This window comes from Echinops telfairi, unplaced genomic scaffold, assembly GCF_000313985.2.
Source record: "Echinops telfairi isolate 266 unplaced genomic scaffold, ASM31398v2 ScPeMD7_5;HRSCAF=22, whole genome shotgun sequence".
In the NCBI taxonomy this organism is placed as follows: domain Eukaryota; kingdom Metazoa; phylum Chordata; class Mammalia; order Afrosoricida; family Tenrecidae; genus Echinops; species Echinops telfairi.
This window is the reverse complement of record NW_022103901.1, coordinates 32,825,422-32,839,488: the sequence shown is the minus strand read 5'-3', so window position 1 is coordinate 32,839,488 and position 14,067 is coordinate 32,825,422. Positions and strand designations below refer to the sequence as shown.

Below are 14,067 nucleotides of genomic sequence, written 5' to 3'. Positions count from 1 at the left end.
CCTCGTGATCGCACAGGCTGGTGTGCTTCTTCCATGTGGGCTTTGTTGCTACTGAGCTAGATGGCCGCTTGTTTACCTTCAAGCCTTTAAGACCAATTTTGTTTTTTTTAATGAGTTTTTATAATTATGAACTAGGTAGGGAGGGGTGTTACTTCAAACACTACCTTACACACACACACCTTTTCTCATCTGTCTATGGGCCTCTGTCCGCCTCTACATCAAAGTCTATGCTTCCCTCCCTCCCCTTCCTTGGGAGCCTCCAAAGTCTGTTCCTTTGGGTGTACTGGTCTTTCTTTCTAGTAGTGATCTGAGTTTCTCCTTTTGTGACTGGGTCACTTCACTCAGTAGAAGGGTCTCCAGGTCTGGCTAGCTATGTCAGGAGATGCTTCATTGTTAGCAGTGCACAGCATTCTGTTTCATTAGCCCGTCCTTCTGATAGGCTTTTGGGCGGTTTCCAACTTCTTGCTGTTGTGAACAGTACTGCGATGAACAGGGACGTGCACGTGTCTGTTTTGTGTACTTAGGGTATATGCCCAGCAGAGGATTGATGGATTGTATGGAAGTTTTATTCCCAGTGATCTACATCAATTTTTCATTGAGTTTGGATTCAAGATCCACCCCCCACCCCCCATGCCCATCTTTTGTAGTTCTCACAGGGCAGCAGTTACCCCAAGTACAACTGCTGTAGCTGGTGTGGAACAGACTCAGTGGCCTGAGGGGTGACAGCCAGGCTCTGCACCACCCCATGGAGAGTGGTCAACCCTGGTCAGAGGCTGAGAGCTGGCATTTCATTATTTGGTGATGCCACCAGCAGGCCAGGCCAAGAGCACCTGGACTTGAGTTTTGGTTAAAGAGGAGGATGAAGAGGGGTTGGGTGGTGGCATGTGGTCTGGGAGCAAGTGTTTGGAAAGGATTGGGTCCCTGGAACCATGGTGCAGATGTGGTCCTGGCCTCCCACAGCCATTAGCAAGGAGCGTCACATGCTGTCTGTCTGCAGGAGGACATTGCAAAGCTGCTGCGATACGAGTCCTCGGCCCTGCCCGCTTGGCAGATGACCAGCCTGGTGGACTACGGTGGCCGCATGCAGGCCGGCACCCGCAACATCTATTACCTGTGTGCACCCAACCGGCACTTAGCAGAGCACTCGCCCTATTACGAGGCCATGAAGCAGAAAAACATGGAGGTTCGTAATGGGGGGCATCAGTCCCAGGTGCTGGGCACCAAGACTTAGAACCCCCAGTGCCAAGTCTGATGTCGATAGTGTTTCTGGGACAGAGCAGGCTTTAACGTACAGTTCTGTGAGCTCCAAGTCAGGACAGGGACACTCCTGCCGTGCCAGACATGCCCCTGACTGCCGACTGCCCCCAGGTGCTCTTCTGCTACGAGCAGTTTGATGAGCTCACCCTGCTCCACCTGCGGGAGTTCGATAAGAAGAAGCTGATCTCCGTGGAGACTGACATTGTGGTTGATCACTATAAGGAGGAGAAGTTTGAGGACGGGGCCTCAGGTTAGTGTCGTCCTCCTGCGCCCTTGACCTGCCACAGCTCATTAATACAAGGTCCTTGCAGTTTACTTGTAGCCTTCTGCTGGGAAGAGACGGGGCTGTTTGCGTTTATCTTCATGGAAAATTGTAGACCCCAGGACTCTCCATTAACTCCCAACATGGCCAAGTTTCCTGACTGTAGTAGTCCTAAAGCTTCTGGGGGGGAAGGGGGTGCTGGCCACGTGTGTGAGGGTTGGGCCCAGGTCCCTCTGCTTTCAGGAGTGGTTATGACCAGGGGGGTAGGGGCTACTCTGGGCTGACTCACTTCTCTGCAGCGGACGAGCGCCTGTCAGAGGAGGAAACGGAGGAGCTGATGGCCTGGGTGAGAAACGCACTGGGGTCTCGCGTCACCAACGTGAAGGTGAGGGCGTGGATGGGCGACACTGTCTCTTGGCTATCTAGGAGGGGTCTTCATGGAGATCTTAGGGGCACAAAAGACAAAGGCCTGGTGGGGGCATCCTGGGGCAGAGCTTCTGTGTCCTGAAGGGTGGGAGAGCAGCAGCAGGCAGGCAGACTTGTCAGGGAGTGTTGGGAAACAACCATTCAGACGGGTCCCCTTGTTTAGCAAGCACCCTACCAGCATGTGTGCTGGGGCAGACCGAGCACAGCTTGCCTGACCCTCAATACAGTGCCCAATGCTGTGTAGATGAGGGCAGGGGCCTCTCTGGGTTTCCGCTGGCAAGCGTGGTCAGGCCATGCCCTGGGCTGTGTGTGTATCATATGTTCCAGCCCACACTGAGGGGTTCACGGTGGTGCAGGTGTCAGAGGCCTTCAGTGTTATGGACCAGTTAGACCCTGATGCCTCTGGGAAGAGGAAGGCAAGGCTGGCCTTACTGCTGTGTGTGCATTTAGGACAGGGCCCTTTCGAAACCCGGGTGTCCTCTGTCCATCTTGGCTGGAGCTTTTCCGTCTCAGAAGTGACTGGTTCAAATCGGAGACCACACTCAAGTGGCTTGTTTCCAAATGGGAGGTCTTCCTGAGGAGGGATAGTCATTCTGCGCAAGGCCTCTCCCATGGGAGACCTCTGTCGGGTTGTCTGGGGGTGGGTGGTGGGGGTGGCATGCCTTCACCCCAGCCCTCGTTGCAGGTGACCCTGCGACTTGACACTCACCCGGCCATGATCACTGTGCTGGAGATGGGGGCTGCCCGGCACTTCCTGCGCATGCAGCAGCTGGCCAAGACTCACGAGGAGCGTGCTCAGCTTCTGCAGCCCACCCTGGAGATCAACCCCAGGTGAGTGCTCACTCTCAGCGACTTTTGACACTTCAAACCTGAACAGGTAGATGAATGGTTGTTGGGAGACCTGGGTCAGAGTGGTGCCATCAGGCATGCCTGTTGCTGCTCCACAGGTAAGTACTGGCTGACTTTAGAGTTACTTTCAGCTCCAGAGAGGGGCTGCAAGTCTTGATTTCACCATAATCAGATTGGAAAAGTGTTAGATGATATTTTGGAGAATTAAGTCCTTCCCAACAGCCTCTGAAACTGTGGCATTATTCTCTGCCTTTAAGTTCCAGAAGCTTTGGGCCTTTCATTCTGGCTTTTAACCCATCACCCACAAATCCCTATACTTGCTTGGCCTCCCCCACCCCTTTGGCATAAAGTGTATCTGCTTTTGCAACACCATAGCCTGCTTTGAGAACGACAGATCCATCGGTGGTCACTGTGAAGGGGGGCCCAGGTTGCCAGTGTGTTGTCCCTAACCACTCTCTGGGGCTTGAAACAAGCCACGTCCATCCTGACTCAGCCTGTGTAGGTCAGGTTCCAAGGCTATAGAGCAGCACTTCTCAACCTGTGGGTCACGACCCCTTTGGGGGTTGAATGCCCCTTCCACAGGGGTCACCCGATTCATTACAGTATCAGAATTAGGTATGAAGTAGCAATGAAAATAATTTTATGTTTGGGGCCACCACAGCATGAACTGTACTCAAGGGTCGCAGCGTTAGGAAGGTTGAGAACCATGCTCTAGAACTTTTTCCTTCAGAAGAGCGGGTAGGTCTGCACTGCGGACCCCGGGGGACACTCTCCTCCAGAACAGCCCTGCTTGGCACAAAATGGCCAGGGGAGCTGCTATGAGGATTAGCACCAAGATAACCTGTGTGCTTGCTGTGAGGTCTCATCAACCCTGAGGCACAAACAGGGCCCGCCCTTGCCCACTGTAGGGAAGTCTGAACAGGTGCACCAGGACCTGTTCAGCCTTATGTGGGTGCCAGAAGAGGCCCCCTGCTGGCCTGACCCAACGATCTGCTCTTGGAAACCTTGTGGGGCAAATTTAAGTCTGCTGTCAGGGTTGGTTTTACACGTGATACATGCATCCTCCAGTTTCTAGAGAAAGGTTGACCTGTGTTGTCAGTTTACCCTTCATTCTGGCTACTTGATTTGTTTAGAGAAGTGTTTCTTGTTCTTGGAAGGGGAAGGCAATGCTGTTGGTTTTATTTTTTACACCTGACCTTGTTTGATGCACATGGAGTTCATTTGCCAAGTCCTGGGGTCTGTTTCTGCCCTGGAGTAAGTACTAGGGTTTTATTAGCTTGCTTAGGTGTACTTTAGGGGGCCCTTCAGTGGTGGTTGAATCTCCTGGTTTAGCAAGAGGCTGTTCTTTCTGCTGTTCTAGTCTGTGTACCTCTGGTATTGCAGGCATGCACTGATCAAAAAGCTGAGTCAGCTGCGTTCAAGCGAGCCCGACCTGGCCCTGCTGCTCGTGGACCAGGTGAGAGCTGGGGCCCCACCCACAGCACCATTTCCCTGCTGTGTGGGGCTGGGGACTGAGCACCTCTGCCTTGCAGATCTATGAGAACGCCATGATCGCAGCAGGCCTTGTGGACGACCCCAGACCGATGGTGGGCCGCCTGAACGAGCTCCTCACCAAGGCCCTGGAGAAGCACTGAGAGAGGACCAGCCCGTGTGCGCCGAGTGGCAAGCAGTGAGGAGAGCCTGATGTAGTGTTGAGCCCTCCACCTTGAGTTTATTTACCTCCATTAAAAGTGATTTTTCAATCTAAATGTCCTGTGTGCTGGGATGGGAGGGATAAGGCCTGGGGTCCACACTCCCATCAGTTTGGCCGCAGCAGCTGTATCTCGACGGGATAGTGGTCACTGATGGCTTGGGCCTGAGGGAAACCCGCAGTCAGGATATGGGCAGGGTGGCCCCTCTGAGAGCACAAAGGGCAGGACCTACCAACTGATCACTCAGGCCGTATGCAGCTTGGAAGTCAAAGGGCTGGGCCGAGCTGGGAACAACAGCGTCCTGGAGTTCTTCTCCAGCAACCACAATCCTGCAACGTAACAGCACACATCAGTTACCAGGTGTCCCAGCTCATGACTGAAGCCTCAGGTAACCAGGCACCAGTGCCTTGGAGAAGGCAGTGAGGAGGCTCAAACGGTAGGAAGCCCCCTTGTTCTCCTGAGGAGCCCCGTGGGTGCTAACTGCAGGCCTTGTGGTTAGCAGCTCAATTCATAGTGCCCTGAAGTCTTCAGAGGTCTCAGGACATTTCCTTTTGCTCACTGCTATTGTAAAATACCCAGAAATCCGGTGAGAAATTGGTGCTCACAAAACCATTCTGGACATTGTGATACGACAAGCAATCTTAAGTCCACCCCCATCAGCATTCCTTCACAAATAGACAAGCCAGCCCTCGGCTGTGTGTGGAAAGAAGGGCAACTCACTTCTAATTTAAAAACACAAAGCAGGATCATTGCTTCACACAAGGTGAATGCGAAAACAAAAGCCACATTCATAGAATGTAGGGGGCATATACCTCAGGTCTATAGTAGGTTTTTTGGGGGGGGGGCTTATTTTTTATGACACTTCGCATATCAACTTATATTGGATCTAATACACAAAGCATATAAAGTTGTCATTGAGGCAGACTTGAACAGACAGCCAAAAAGAGTAGAACTCTCCTCTGTCTTCCGTGGAGCAGCTGGTGGTTTTGAACTGCCAACCAAGTGATTAGCTTAAAAAGCAGAACCACTATGCCACCAGGACTCCTCAGCCATTAAGGAGGTGCACATCAAAACCACCATGAAATAGCATCTCGCCTCCATTCTGATGGCAATGGTCAAAAACAAAACGGGGTGTTGGTATGAAGAATGGTGTAGCTGCTGTAGGAACTGAATACAGAACCACCCCTCAGAGAAGCCAAGGTAAACACAAGGTGTGCCCCAGTGTTCACTGTGACACTTCACGACACCCCAGGGGACGAATGGGAACACCAGAAGGGAGGTCCTGGAACTGAAGGAAATAGCAGAAGGACTGTGTGACCTCCCTCAGGTTACTAGGTTAACTGGTGGAAGGGTGGTGGAGGCCTCCCGGAGCTAGTGGGTGCTGGGCTGTTTCCCACCGCCATCTAAACAAGGGTCTCCAGCAGCACACATTGCTGTGGGATGTCCTGGCTGCTCGAGGCCAGCTCACCTGTCATAGGGACAATGCGTGGACTTGACCGTGGTGTCCGCCGAGTCAGGGATCAGCCACTGGAACATGGGGCTGGTGCGCAGGCGGATGCTCCCCCACTGGGAGGGGCTCACGTAGCTGCAGCCGGCATTGAAGTCACCCATCAGGATGACATTCTGTGGAGGTAAGTCTGGTTACCCTGGGTGGGTCAGTCAGCAGGGGGTACAGGGCTTTCGGGCAGGTGGGGCTCACCTCTAGGCCCCACCTCCTCTGGACATCCAGGTAGACGTCATAGAGCGCATCAATCTCCGTCACTGCATCCAGCGGAGCCGAGTGCAGAGGGACGATGGCAAACTCCCTGGCCTCTGAAGGACACATCACACTGACGGGACCCTCAGGGAGCTGCGGACCAGTGCAGGAGGGTGGAAGAGGGGAAGATACTCACTTGAGCTGGGCACAGAGACCTTGACCACAGTGGGCTCCCGGGCAAAGGTGTCATTCCCACAGGGCTCGCAGCCATCGTCATACTGGTAGCTGTCCAGCACAGACACTTCTGACGGCCTGCAGGCAGCAAAGAGGATCACTTGTGGCAGAGGCTGGCCCAGCCCCACCCCCGCCTCGGGTCTCCAAGCACAGCCAAGAGCAGGTGCGTTCGGCCCAGCCTTACCTGAACAAGAAGAGGTAACGCTCCTTGTAAGTGCTGCGCCCCAGCGGCTCGCTCACCACAAAGTGGTAGTTGTTCGGCTCAAATCTGCAGGCAGGAGGAGTTAAGACACCCTCGTCAGGCTCCAAGAAAACTCACCTTCCTCACTCCCAGGGTCCTCCTCACTCACTCGTTCAGGAGATCCAGCAGCTTCCCCACAGCCGTCAGGTGGCTGTCCCTGACCTCCTGCACCAGGACGAGATCATAGCGACTCACCACCTGGAGTGGGGTAGGCAGGGCATTACTACACAGGGGGCCTTCGGACTAGACCCATGCAGTGAATGAGAACCCTGCAGTGACCACAGCCCTGTCCCACCACTACTGAGGGGCTGGGACAAGATGTGCAGTGTGGCTGTGCCCCTGCACCCACTGCATGCAGTGACTCCTTGTGACATGCCCTGCCACCCACTCACCTGCACAATGTAGTGAGAGAGAGTGGCATTGGACATCTTGGTCTCCCCGAAAGTCTGGATGTTGAAGGCAGCTATTCGCAAGTGTGGAGTTGTCTCAGCACACTGCAGCACCCCGGCCAAGGCCCACAGTGCTCCCAGCAGCCAGGGGGCACTCATCCTGCATGGGGAGCACTGTCCAGGTGGGTCCTAGGGCACTGACATGAGGACCAGGTGTGCCCTGCACCTCACCCCATGTCCAGCTGGGGTAGACAAGATTAAGCCAACCCTGTCTCGTCTCCCAGAGCTCAGGCCCAGGGAGCCCCCAGACCCTTCACCACTGCACACAGAGACCAGAACATGCTGGGGTTTCTCAGTGTCAGGATGAGCCCTGTGGCCCCGCTCCCAGTACTCAGGGAAGGCCCTGGCTGCGTGGCCCTGGGATGGCAGACCCTCTCACCTGAGACGCAGCTTCGGCTGGGATCGGAGCTGATAACTGGACCTGGGTCTCGCACACTCAGGGGCGCAAGTGCCACCCCTATAAAGATCCAGGTGGCCGTGACCTCACCTGCGCCAGCCCATGAGGTGGGAGGAGCTGGCAGGCGTCCCTGCTGCTGTGAAAACAGCACCTGACAATCAAATCTGCCCTGGCTGGGACGTGGCCAGGGACAGGGCAGCACTGTGACCTTCACACATGCATGCGTTCCCACAGCTCACATCCAGGGCCACAAGAACCCATGGGGCTGAGGCCTGTGGCTCACCTGGGGACCTCTAACCCTCCTCTCCCTAGCCGCTGGTCCTCAGGCTTGTGGTTCGCCTGCAGTGGAGGTCAGTGACCCACCTCTTCTGGAGACAGACAGGCCAGGTAACTGAGCAGTCACAGAGCAGTGCCCTCTGGAATATTCCTGACCTTCCTTCCCTTGGTGTTCGTGCCAGGGCGGCCCGGACCCAGGGCCCAGAGTGGGCACCTCAGAGCCACCCGGACCCCTCTGACAACTCCGGAGGTGAAGTCCCGATCAAGGAGTAGTCAGGGCAGGGCCAGTTGCACACCGAAGGTTTCAGGGTCCATCCTCAACCCTTCCAGCTTCTGGGGCCCACGTGGCCCCTGGCTTGGGGCCTGTCACTGCAATCTCTCCACGGCCATGCTGCTGCCTCTGCTGTCTCTGTCTCACATTAGCCAAGGCTCCCCAGCTCAGGACCAACCACACCACAGAGGCCACGTCCCCAGGTTCCCCCTTCTGGGACTGGACTCGGCTCACCAGTCCAGCCCAGGGGGCTCTCCCCGACGGAGGGGGTGCTGCTGGACCTCCCAGAGGGAGGGCAGGGCTGGGTAGCAGGGCCTTCAAGTGGGAGGGGCCATGGCCATTGGCTGTAAAGCTGTGGAGACCCACGACGCAGGAGGACTTGCTAATAGGTTCCCAGTGCCCATCGCCCACACAGCAAGGTCACAGATCAGTCCCTGAGCTGTCATCTCCAGTTCCAAATCCTTGAAGGTGGACTGACCCCCATCAAGGCAAACCCCCAACCTGAATACAAACACAACTGGAGCCCCATAGAAATGGCCAGGGCCTCCCAACTCCCCTCAGCATGCCAGCCTAGGAGGTCCTTGGACTTGTGGTTGTCACCGTTCTTAAAATACTGGCGGCACAGCTTCCAACAGCACAGTAGCAGTCTGACATACGGGGCGTGTATATGAGGTAAGGCAACAAGTACTGCTACTGGGGTCTCACTCATGTGTGCGTTGAGTTTGTCACAAACAAAACAAGTTGAAATGGGTGCGCCCTTGGTAAATGGCTGCAGACAAGCTCTCTCAGGAATACACTGGTCTCAGTTTGGTGCCTTCAAAACTTTTTTTGAAAGGTCCAATCAAAACATGTGCTTCTAACGAGATCTGTTGGACCACTTAAATTCAAGGCAGAGGTATTAGCTCAGAAGGTTATGGGATCCCAGGAGGGTCGTCTTGACAGATTTTCTCTAAGGACAGAGAATAGTCACAGGGGTTAATTTGGAGAAAGGTTTCCAAAAATTGAACCTCGCCCTGGGAAGTTGAGCCGAGACTTCTTTCCATCATGGTAATGTACCTGCCCATTCTCCATGCGTCACAGGCCTGACCTCACCCTTTCAGACTGCTTTCGTCCCTAAGACTCAAAGAGCACCTATGAGGAAGCAGGGCTGAGTCCCCAGAGGGTGCCAGAGCAACCCTTGGACTCAGTGTGAATCAAAGGCTGAGAGAGATGGGCGCACTGTCCTGGGACGTGTGCCCACCCAGATGAGCCGATGTGTGGGAAACAAGAGCTTCACACGTGAGCGTTCGTCTCATCAAGATTTGTGTCTGTGGAAAAAGAACTAGGAGGGCCCAGCCCAGGTGGTGTTTTCTTCTGCTGAGCATTGGATCATGCATCGGAACCAACCCACCAGCTCTGACCAACAAGCAGAGAGCATGGCTAGACTTCTTCATTTACCCTCGTCTAAGTAGAAAAGTTCACGTGACACAGTGGCCAGGAAGCTGGGTGTCTGGGGAGCCCCTCCATGTCTAGTAGACATGGAGAGGCAGTTATGGGGCAGGGAAGGAGAAGGGAACCCGGCAGTGTTCAAAGCCAAGCCAACAGGGAAATGGGTGCTGCTCGCCTTCACAGTGGTGGTGGGTGGGAGGGGCTTAAAATCAACCATGAAGGGTTTCCTAAAGGACAAAGACAAGCTTCCGTGAGCCCCAGGGGAACATGATGGGGCAGGACAGATGACCTTAGGAGGAGAACGGTGTCTTTGTCTCTAGCAGGGTGCCAGTGTCACATTCAGCACTGCCAAACTGGGTGCCATGCACCCTGACCGTGCACCCACAGCAGGGCATGTAGTGTAGCTTTATGGGAAACAGTGATGTAGGTGCTGTACTTGCCACAGGCCCCACCTCCTTTCCACCAGTTGCTGAAAATGCCCCCTCTGTGGAAATCAAGGTAGTGGAGCCCACCAGGGCTGGGACCAATCTGACCCCGAGGATTGAGAACCAGACAGTGCCCCCAACAGACACCCTGTTGGCCAGTGGTTACTTAGGGAGGAACTCACGTCTGTGACCTTCAATGTGTGTGTAACCTTTTCACAAGTGCCTGCCCAGTGACTGTGACAGAAATTCGTACCAAGAGTTTGTGACTTGGCTCATTACTAAGTGGACTGTTAGACCCTTTGCTTTGCCTCATGTGTTGTGAACTGGCCAGCGTGGGGGCCTCTGGGACGAGTACATGGACAGCCACATGGTGCCCACTCCCCTCCCTCTGGGTTGGCTCTGGCAGGAGCAGAGGAGGCAGGTGCGAGGTCTGGGGTCCTGGGACTGAGGTGAGGCAGGAAGGCGAGCCCTGGGGCCTGTGGTCACCTCTGTGTCCCATTCGACGCCCTGAGTTTCCACCAGGCAACTCAACCTAAGGCTCAGGGTTTGTCAGAGGTCGGATTCATCTGGGCAGCCCCTCACCCCAGCCCCATCCCACAGACACCCCTCCCACTGGGACCCCCAGCACCCCTGCTTCCAGAAACCCATATTCTCATGAGACACCACAAGAATTTATGAAATCAAACTCTGTTGCCCCTGCTCACAATGTGTCACCAGTTCCTCCTCGTCCTTCTGACAAAGGCCAGGGCGCACCTGGTGGGGCTGGCCTCATCAAGGCTGCAGACCTCCTCTGCCCACCTGTAGGCCCCAGGTCATTCACCACGCCCTCCGGGCCACAAGAGCTCCTAGAGTCTAGAAACCACGGCCAGCTTGTTCAGGAAAACACCCCACCCCAATTAGCAGAGCAGGGAGCAATCCAGCAGCCCCTCATCCTCTCCAAACAGAGGACACTCTAGCCAAGACCCCAAAGGGGACGAGCCTTCCTACCCCACAGACAGAGGGCCTCTCCAGGCAAAAGGCCATGTCTTTGAGTTGACCTGGCCTGGCCGGGAGGGTCCTGTCAGTCAGCACCCAGTTCTGTGTGCTGGAGCTAGCTTGTGACTTGGCCTAAAGAAACCATTAGCCAGGATGGAAAATTCCTCAGCACAACAGATCCCTCATTCCAAACTCAGTCCAACCCCAGAGCTCTGCCCACAGAGCAGCGAGCACCAAGTGAGGCCTCTGCCGGTTATCTTGGCCGGCCCGGCTCCCCACCCCCAAACTCCTCCTCTGCACTCTGCTGCCAGGAGAGGAGCAGATGAAACGGAGTCCCAGGGGCATTCTAAATGGGGGACATGTGAGATTTGGGCTCCCAAGGGTACAGGGAGGCCCTGAAAGACCCTCCTCACAAAGTCCTACTTCCCAGGGCCTGAAAATGGCCTCCCAAATGCTGGTATGACCTTTCACCAGGATGTCCATAAAGTGTCCCACATCCCCCCTCCCAAAGCTGCAGTCATCTCAGCCAAGCACAGAGCCTTCCTGGCAGCCCCCCTCCCCCTATCCCAGGCCGGGGGTGCACACAAGACACATGGTCTCTGAGACGTGCACTAGTGACCCTAGACACAGTGCTACTTTCTGCTGTCTTCCAGCCCCTAAATCCTCTCTCCAGCTGCCTCTGATCTGGTATAAAATCTACTTACTTGTATTTTCATTCCAGCTATTATGATTCTGTTTTAGAACATCCACTTGCTTGTCTGTGAATTCTAGTCTTCTATGAAATCTTCATTGTCATCCCCTCATTTCCACGGAGCTGAGAGTTGGTGGTGACTCAGCCACCCTGGAGGACAGAGGAGAGCTGCCCTTGGGCACTTCTGGGGCTATTCATCTTGAAAGACAGGCACAGGCAGCCTGTCTTTCTCCCCAGGAGTAACTGGTTTGTTCGAACCATTGACCGTGTGGCTAGCAGCCTACCCACATAAACCACTATGCCACCAGGGTTTCTGAATACATGAGGGCTTCAAAAAGCTCTGGGGGAAATCCATTATCTTTTAAATCCCATTTTGCCATGAACTTTTGCCAGCTCCCTGCACAGAAGCTTCACCATGCCCCCGGCCCACCCACGGGCAGGGGTGGAGCTGTGGCCCGCTGATTTGCCATCCTTTCCAGGCCAGGCTGCCTCTGGCTTGTCCACCTCCTCTAGGGCCCCCAGCCGAGGTGCCCAGCCAAGGGCCAATGTCCTTGTCACTTCGCTCTGAAAGTGGACATGCCAGGAGGTGACATTCTCCTTCAGGAGCCCTCTTTGCTGTTCCTCAGACACAGCAGCCGTGCCGTGTCTGTCCTTAGCACTCCTGGGGGGTTGGGGACCTGCAGCTGGCTAGTCCCAAGGCCACTTTCTTTGTGGGGACTCTGCCCACTGGGCCATGTGGGCATCCTGGATTCTGGCCAGACCTGCATGGGAGTCACTACCCGGGACTGGCTGCGGGACCACCTTGGGTACCATCGTTGGTTTCACATGGACATTGCTGTCTCCGGTGCTCAGCGGGGGTGGGGGACTCAGCAATGTGGGGGGCTTCCATCAGAACTGAGGGGTCAGACCAGGTCTGCCCCACAGCCACTCCGCAAGAAGCCCGGGCCACTTACCCTGTGTGCTGCAGCCGTCCCCCACGGCGGGACCCAGTGCAGAACATCGGTCCCGTTCAGCTCCCTCCCGCCTCGTCCTCTGTGGACCCAGAGCCAGAGGGGTCAGAGGTAAGTGGTCTTGTCAGGCCTGTCCTCTGCTGACTTGGACTCTGGGGCCGGAAGGCGGTATTGGCCATCAAAGTCTTCCTTGGCTTCCTCTTCACCTGACCCCTGGGAGTGTCTCAGCTGACCGCCAATGACACAGCCACGCAGGGGCTCAGAGCCAGGCTGCCCCCACGTCCTCCTCATAGCTGGTGGCATCCTGCTTGTTCCTGTTCTCACCGTAACTGGTGAAGAAAAGAGAAAAGGGAAGCTGATAACATCAGGCTGCTTTTAGTAGCACCCCTATCTTCCAGAAACTTCATCACGCTCGTAACACTCATCCATGCACCTACAACCAAGTAGCAGCCTATTGGACAGAGGAGATGTGCCCAGGAGGGCTTATTGGGCTCTAATCCTTATGGAGACAGACAGCCTCATCTTTCTTCTACAGCAGGGGTTCTCAGCCTTCCTGATGCCGGGACCCTTTCATACAGTTCCTCATGTGGTGGTGACCCCCAACCATAACATTATTTTCGTTGCTACTTCATAACTGTAATTTTACTACTGTTATGAATCGTAATGTAAATATCTGATATGCAGGATGTATTTTCATTGTTACAAATTGAACATAATTAAAGCATAGTGATGAATCACAAAGACAATATGTAATTATATATTGTGAAATATTTATTTCTAATGACAAATCAATGAGATTTTGTCTGGAAGCATGGTGTAGCATGGGTAGCAGTCTTCACACCGGGTATTCATAGGTAGGCGTATCTGCATGTGGGCAGACCCACCTGGAGATGGATAGACGGATAGAGCAGTGTCTCGGTTCCTAAAACCATCGGAAATATGTGTTCACCAATAGTCATAGGTGACCCCTGTGAAAGGGTCGTCTGGCCCCCAAAAGGGTTGTAGCCCCAGGTTGAGAACCACTGCTCTACAGAGTGGCTGGTGTGTTTGACCCCCCATGGTTAGGGTAATAACTCAGTATTGAAATGCTCTGCCGTCTGATTGAGTAACACAGACCCCTAAATGGTCAGCAGAGTGGACCAAAGCCAGGGCATGCAAGCTCCAGTCACAGTGTGGCACTGCCCCAAGAGGAGGGGCCTGAGCAGATCTACACCCACAACTGCACACCTGGGGGTGGCACAGGTAGGAGCTCTAACAGGACCCAGCTGGCTGGAAATTAGGAGGGAGGTACAGAGGGCCCTGAGTCCCCGTGGGCAACTGGGCTATACAGGAGTCACCAAGGAGGTAAGGGCAGAGCCACCCGAAAGGAGTGGCCAGAACACAGGTATCCCAGGGCTCCCAGGGCCATCCCTGTGGCTCAAACAAGGACCCTCTCTCAGGGCTCACAGGGGGACCCCGTGACACAAACATGAACCCTCTCCCAGAGTTCACAGGGGCACTCCTGGAGTTCAAACACGGACCCCTCAGGGTTCTCAAAAGCACTCTTGGG

The 14,067-nt window shown here is 54.8% G+C and overlaps 2 protein-coding genes and 1 long non-coding RNA gene across 3 annotated transcripts in view; 1 reads left to right on the top strand and 2 right to left on the bottom strand.

Moving 5' to 3' along the window:
• The window catches only part of TRAP1 (TNF receptor associated protein 1), a 26,379-nt gene extending 21,843 nt beyond the window's left edge, over nucleotides 1-4,536 (top strand). Inside the window, 6 exon segments of the mRNA XM_045286041.1 lie at nucleotides 815-1,183; nucleotides 1,369-1,507; nucleotides 1,819-1,904; nucleotides 2,631-2,776; nucleotides 4,178-4,250; nucleotides 4,327-4,536. Of these exon segments, the coding sequence (XP_045141976.1) occupies nucleotides 815-1,183; nucleotides 1,369-1,507; nucleotides 1,819-1,904; nucleotides 2,631-2,776; nucleotides 4,178-4,250; nucleotides 4,327-4,428 (915 nt within the window). The 3' untranslated portion in view covers nucleotides 4,429-4,536.
• On the bottom strand, nucleotides 4,481-7,632 carry DNASE1 (deoxyribonuclease 1). The gene is made up of 9 exons (XM_004706222.2): nucleotides 7,485-7,632; nucleotides 7,049-7,205; nucleotides 6,766-6,854; nucleotides 6,600-6,683; nucleotides 6,378-6,493; nucleotides 6,185-6,297; nucleotides 5,954-6,108; nucleotides 4,718-4,814; nucleotides 4,481-4,649 (listed from the first exon to the last, which is right to left on the bottom strand). The coding sequence occupies exons 2-9, from the start codon at nucleotides 7,202-7,204 to the stop codon at nucleotides 4,593-4,595; spliced, it is 867 nt and encodes a 288-aa protein (XP_004706279.1). The 5' UTR covers nucleotide 7,205; nucleotides 7,485-7,632; the 3' UTR covers nucleotides 4,481-4,592.
• A 2,905-nt stretch (nucleotides 7,633-10,537) lies between these two features.
• LOC123521211 overlaps nucleotides 10,538-14,067 on the bottom strand; it is a 35,165-nt gene continuing 31,635 nt past the window's right edge. Inside the window, exons 2-3 of the long non-coding RNA XR_006679678.1 lie at nucleotides 12,522-12,847; nucleotides 10,538-11,718 (exon numbers count right to left, since the gene is read on the bottom strand). This is a non-coding gene — a long non-coding RNA (uncharacterized LOC123521211). The remainder of the gene's footprint in view (nucleotides 11,719-12,521; nucleotides 12,848-14,067) is intronic.

Excerpts from the sequence above, each read along its gene's own strand:
- DNASE1 (XM_004706222.2), bottom strand. The coding sequence starts at position 7,204 with ATGAGTGCCCCCTGGCTGCTGGGAGCACTGTGGGCCTTGGCCGGGGTG. Across the intron at positions 6,855-7,048 it reads TCTCTCACTACATTGTGCAG|GTGGTGAGTCGCTATGATCT; the intron begins GTGAGTGGGTGG and ends ACCCCACTCCAG. Across the intron at positions 6,494-6,599 it reads CGTTACCTCTTCTTGTTCAG|GCCGTCAGAAGTGTCTGTGC; the intron begins GTAAGGCTGGGC and ends TGCTGCCTGCAG.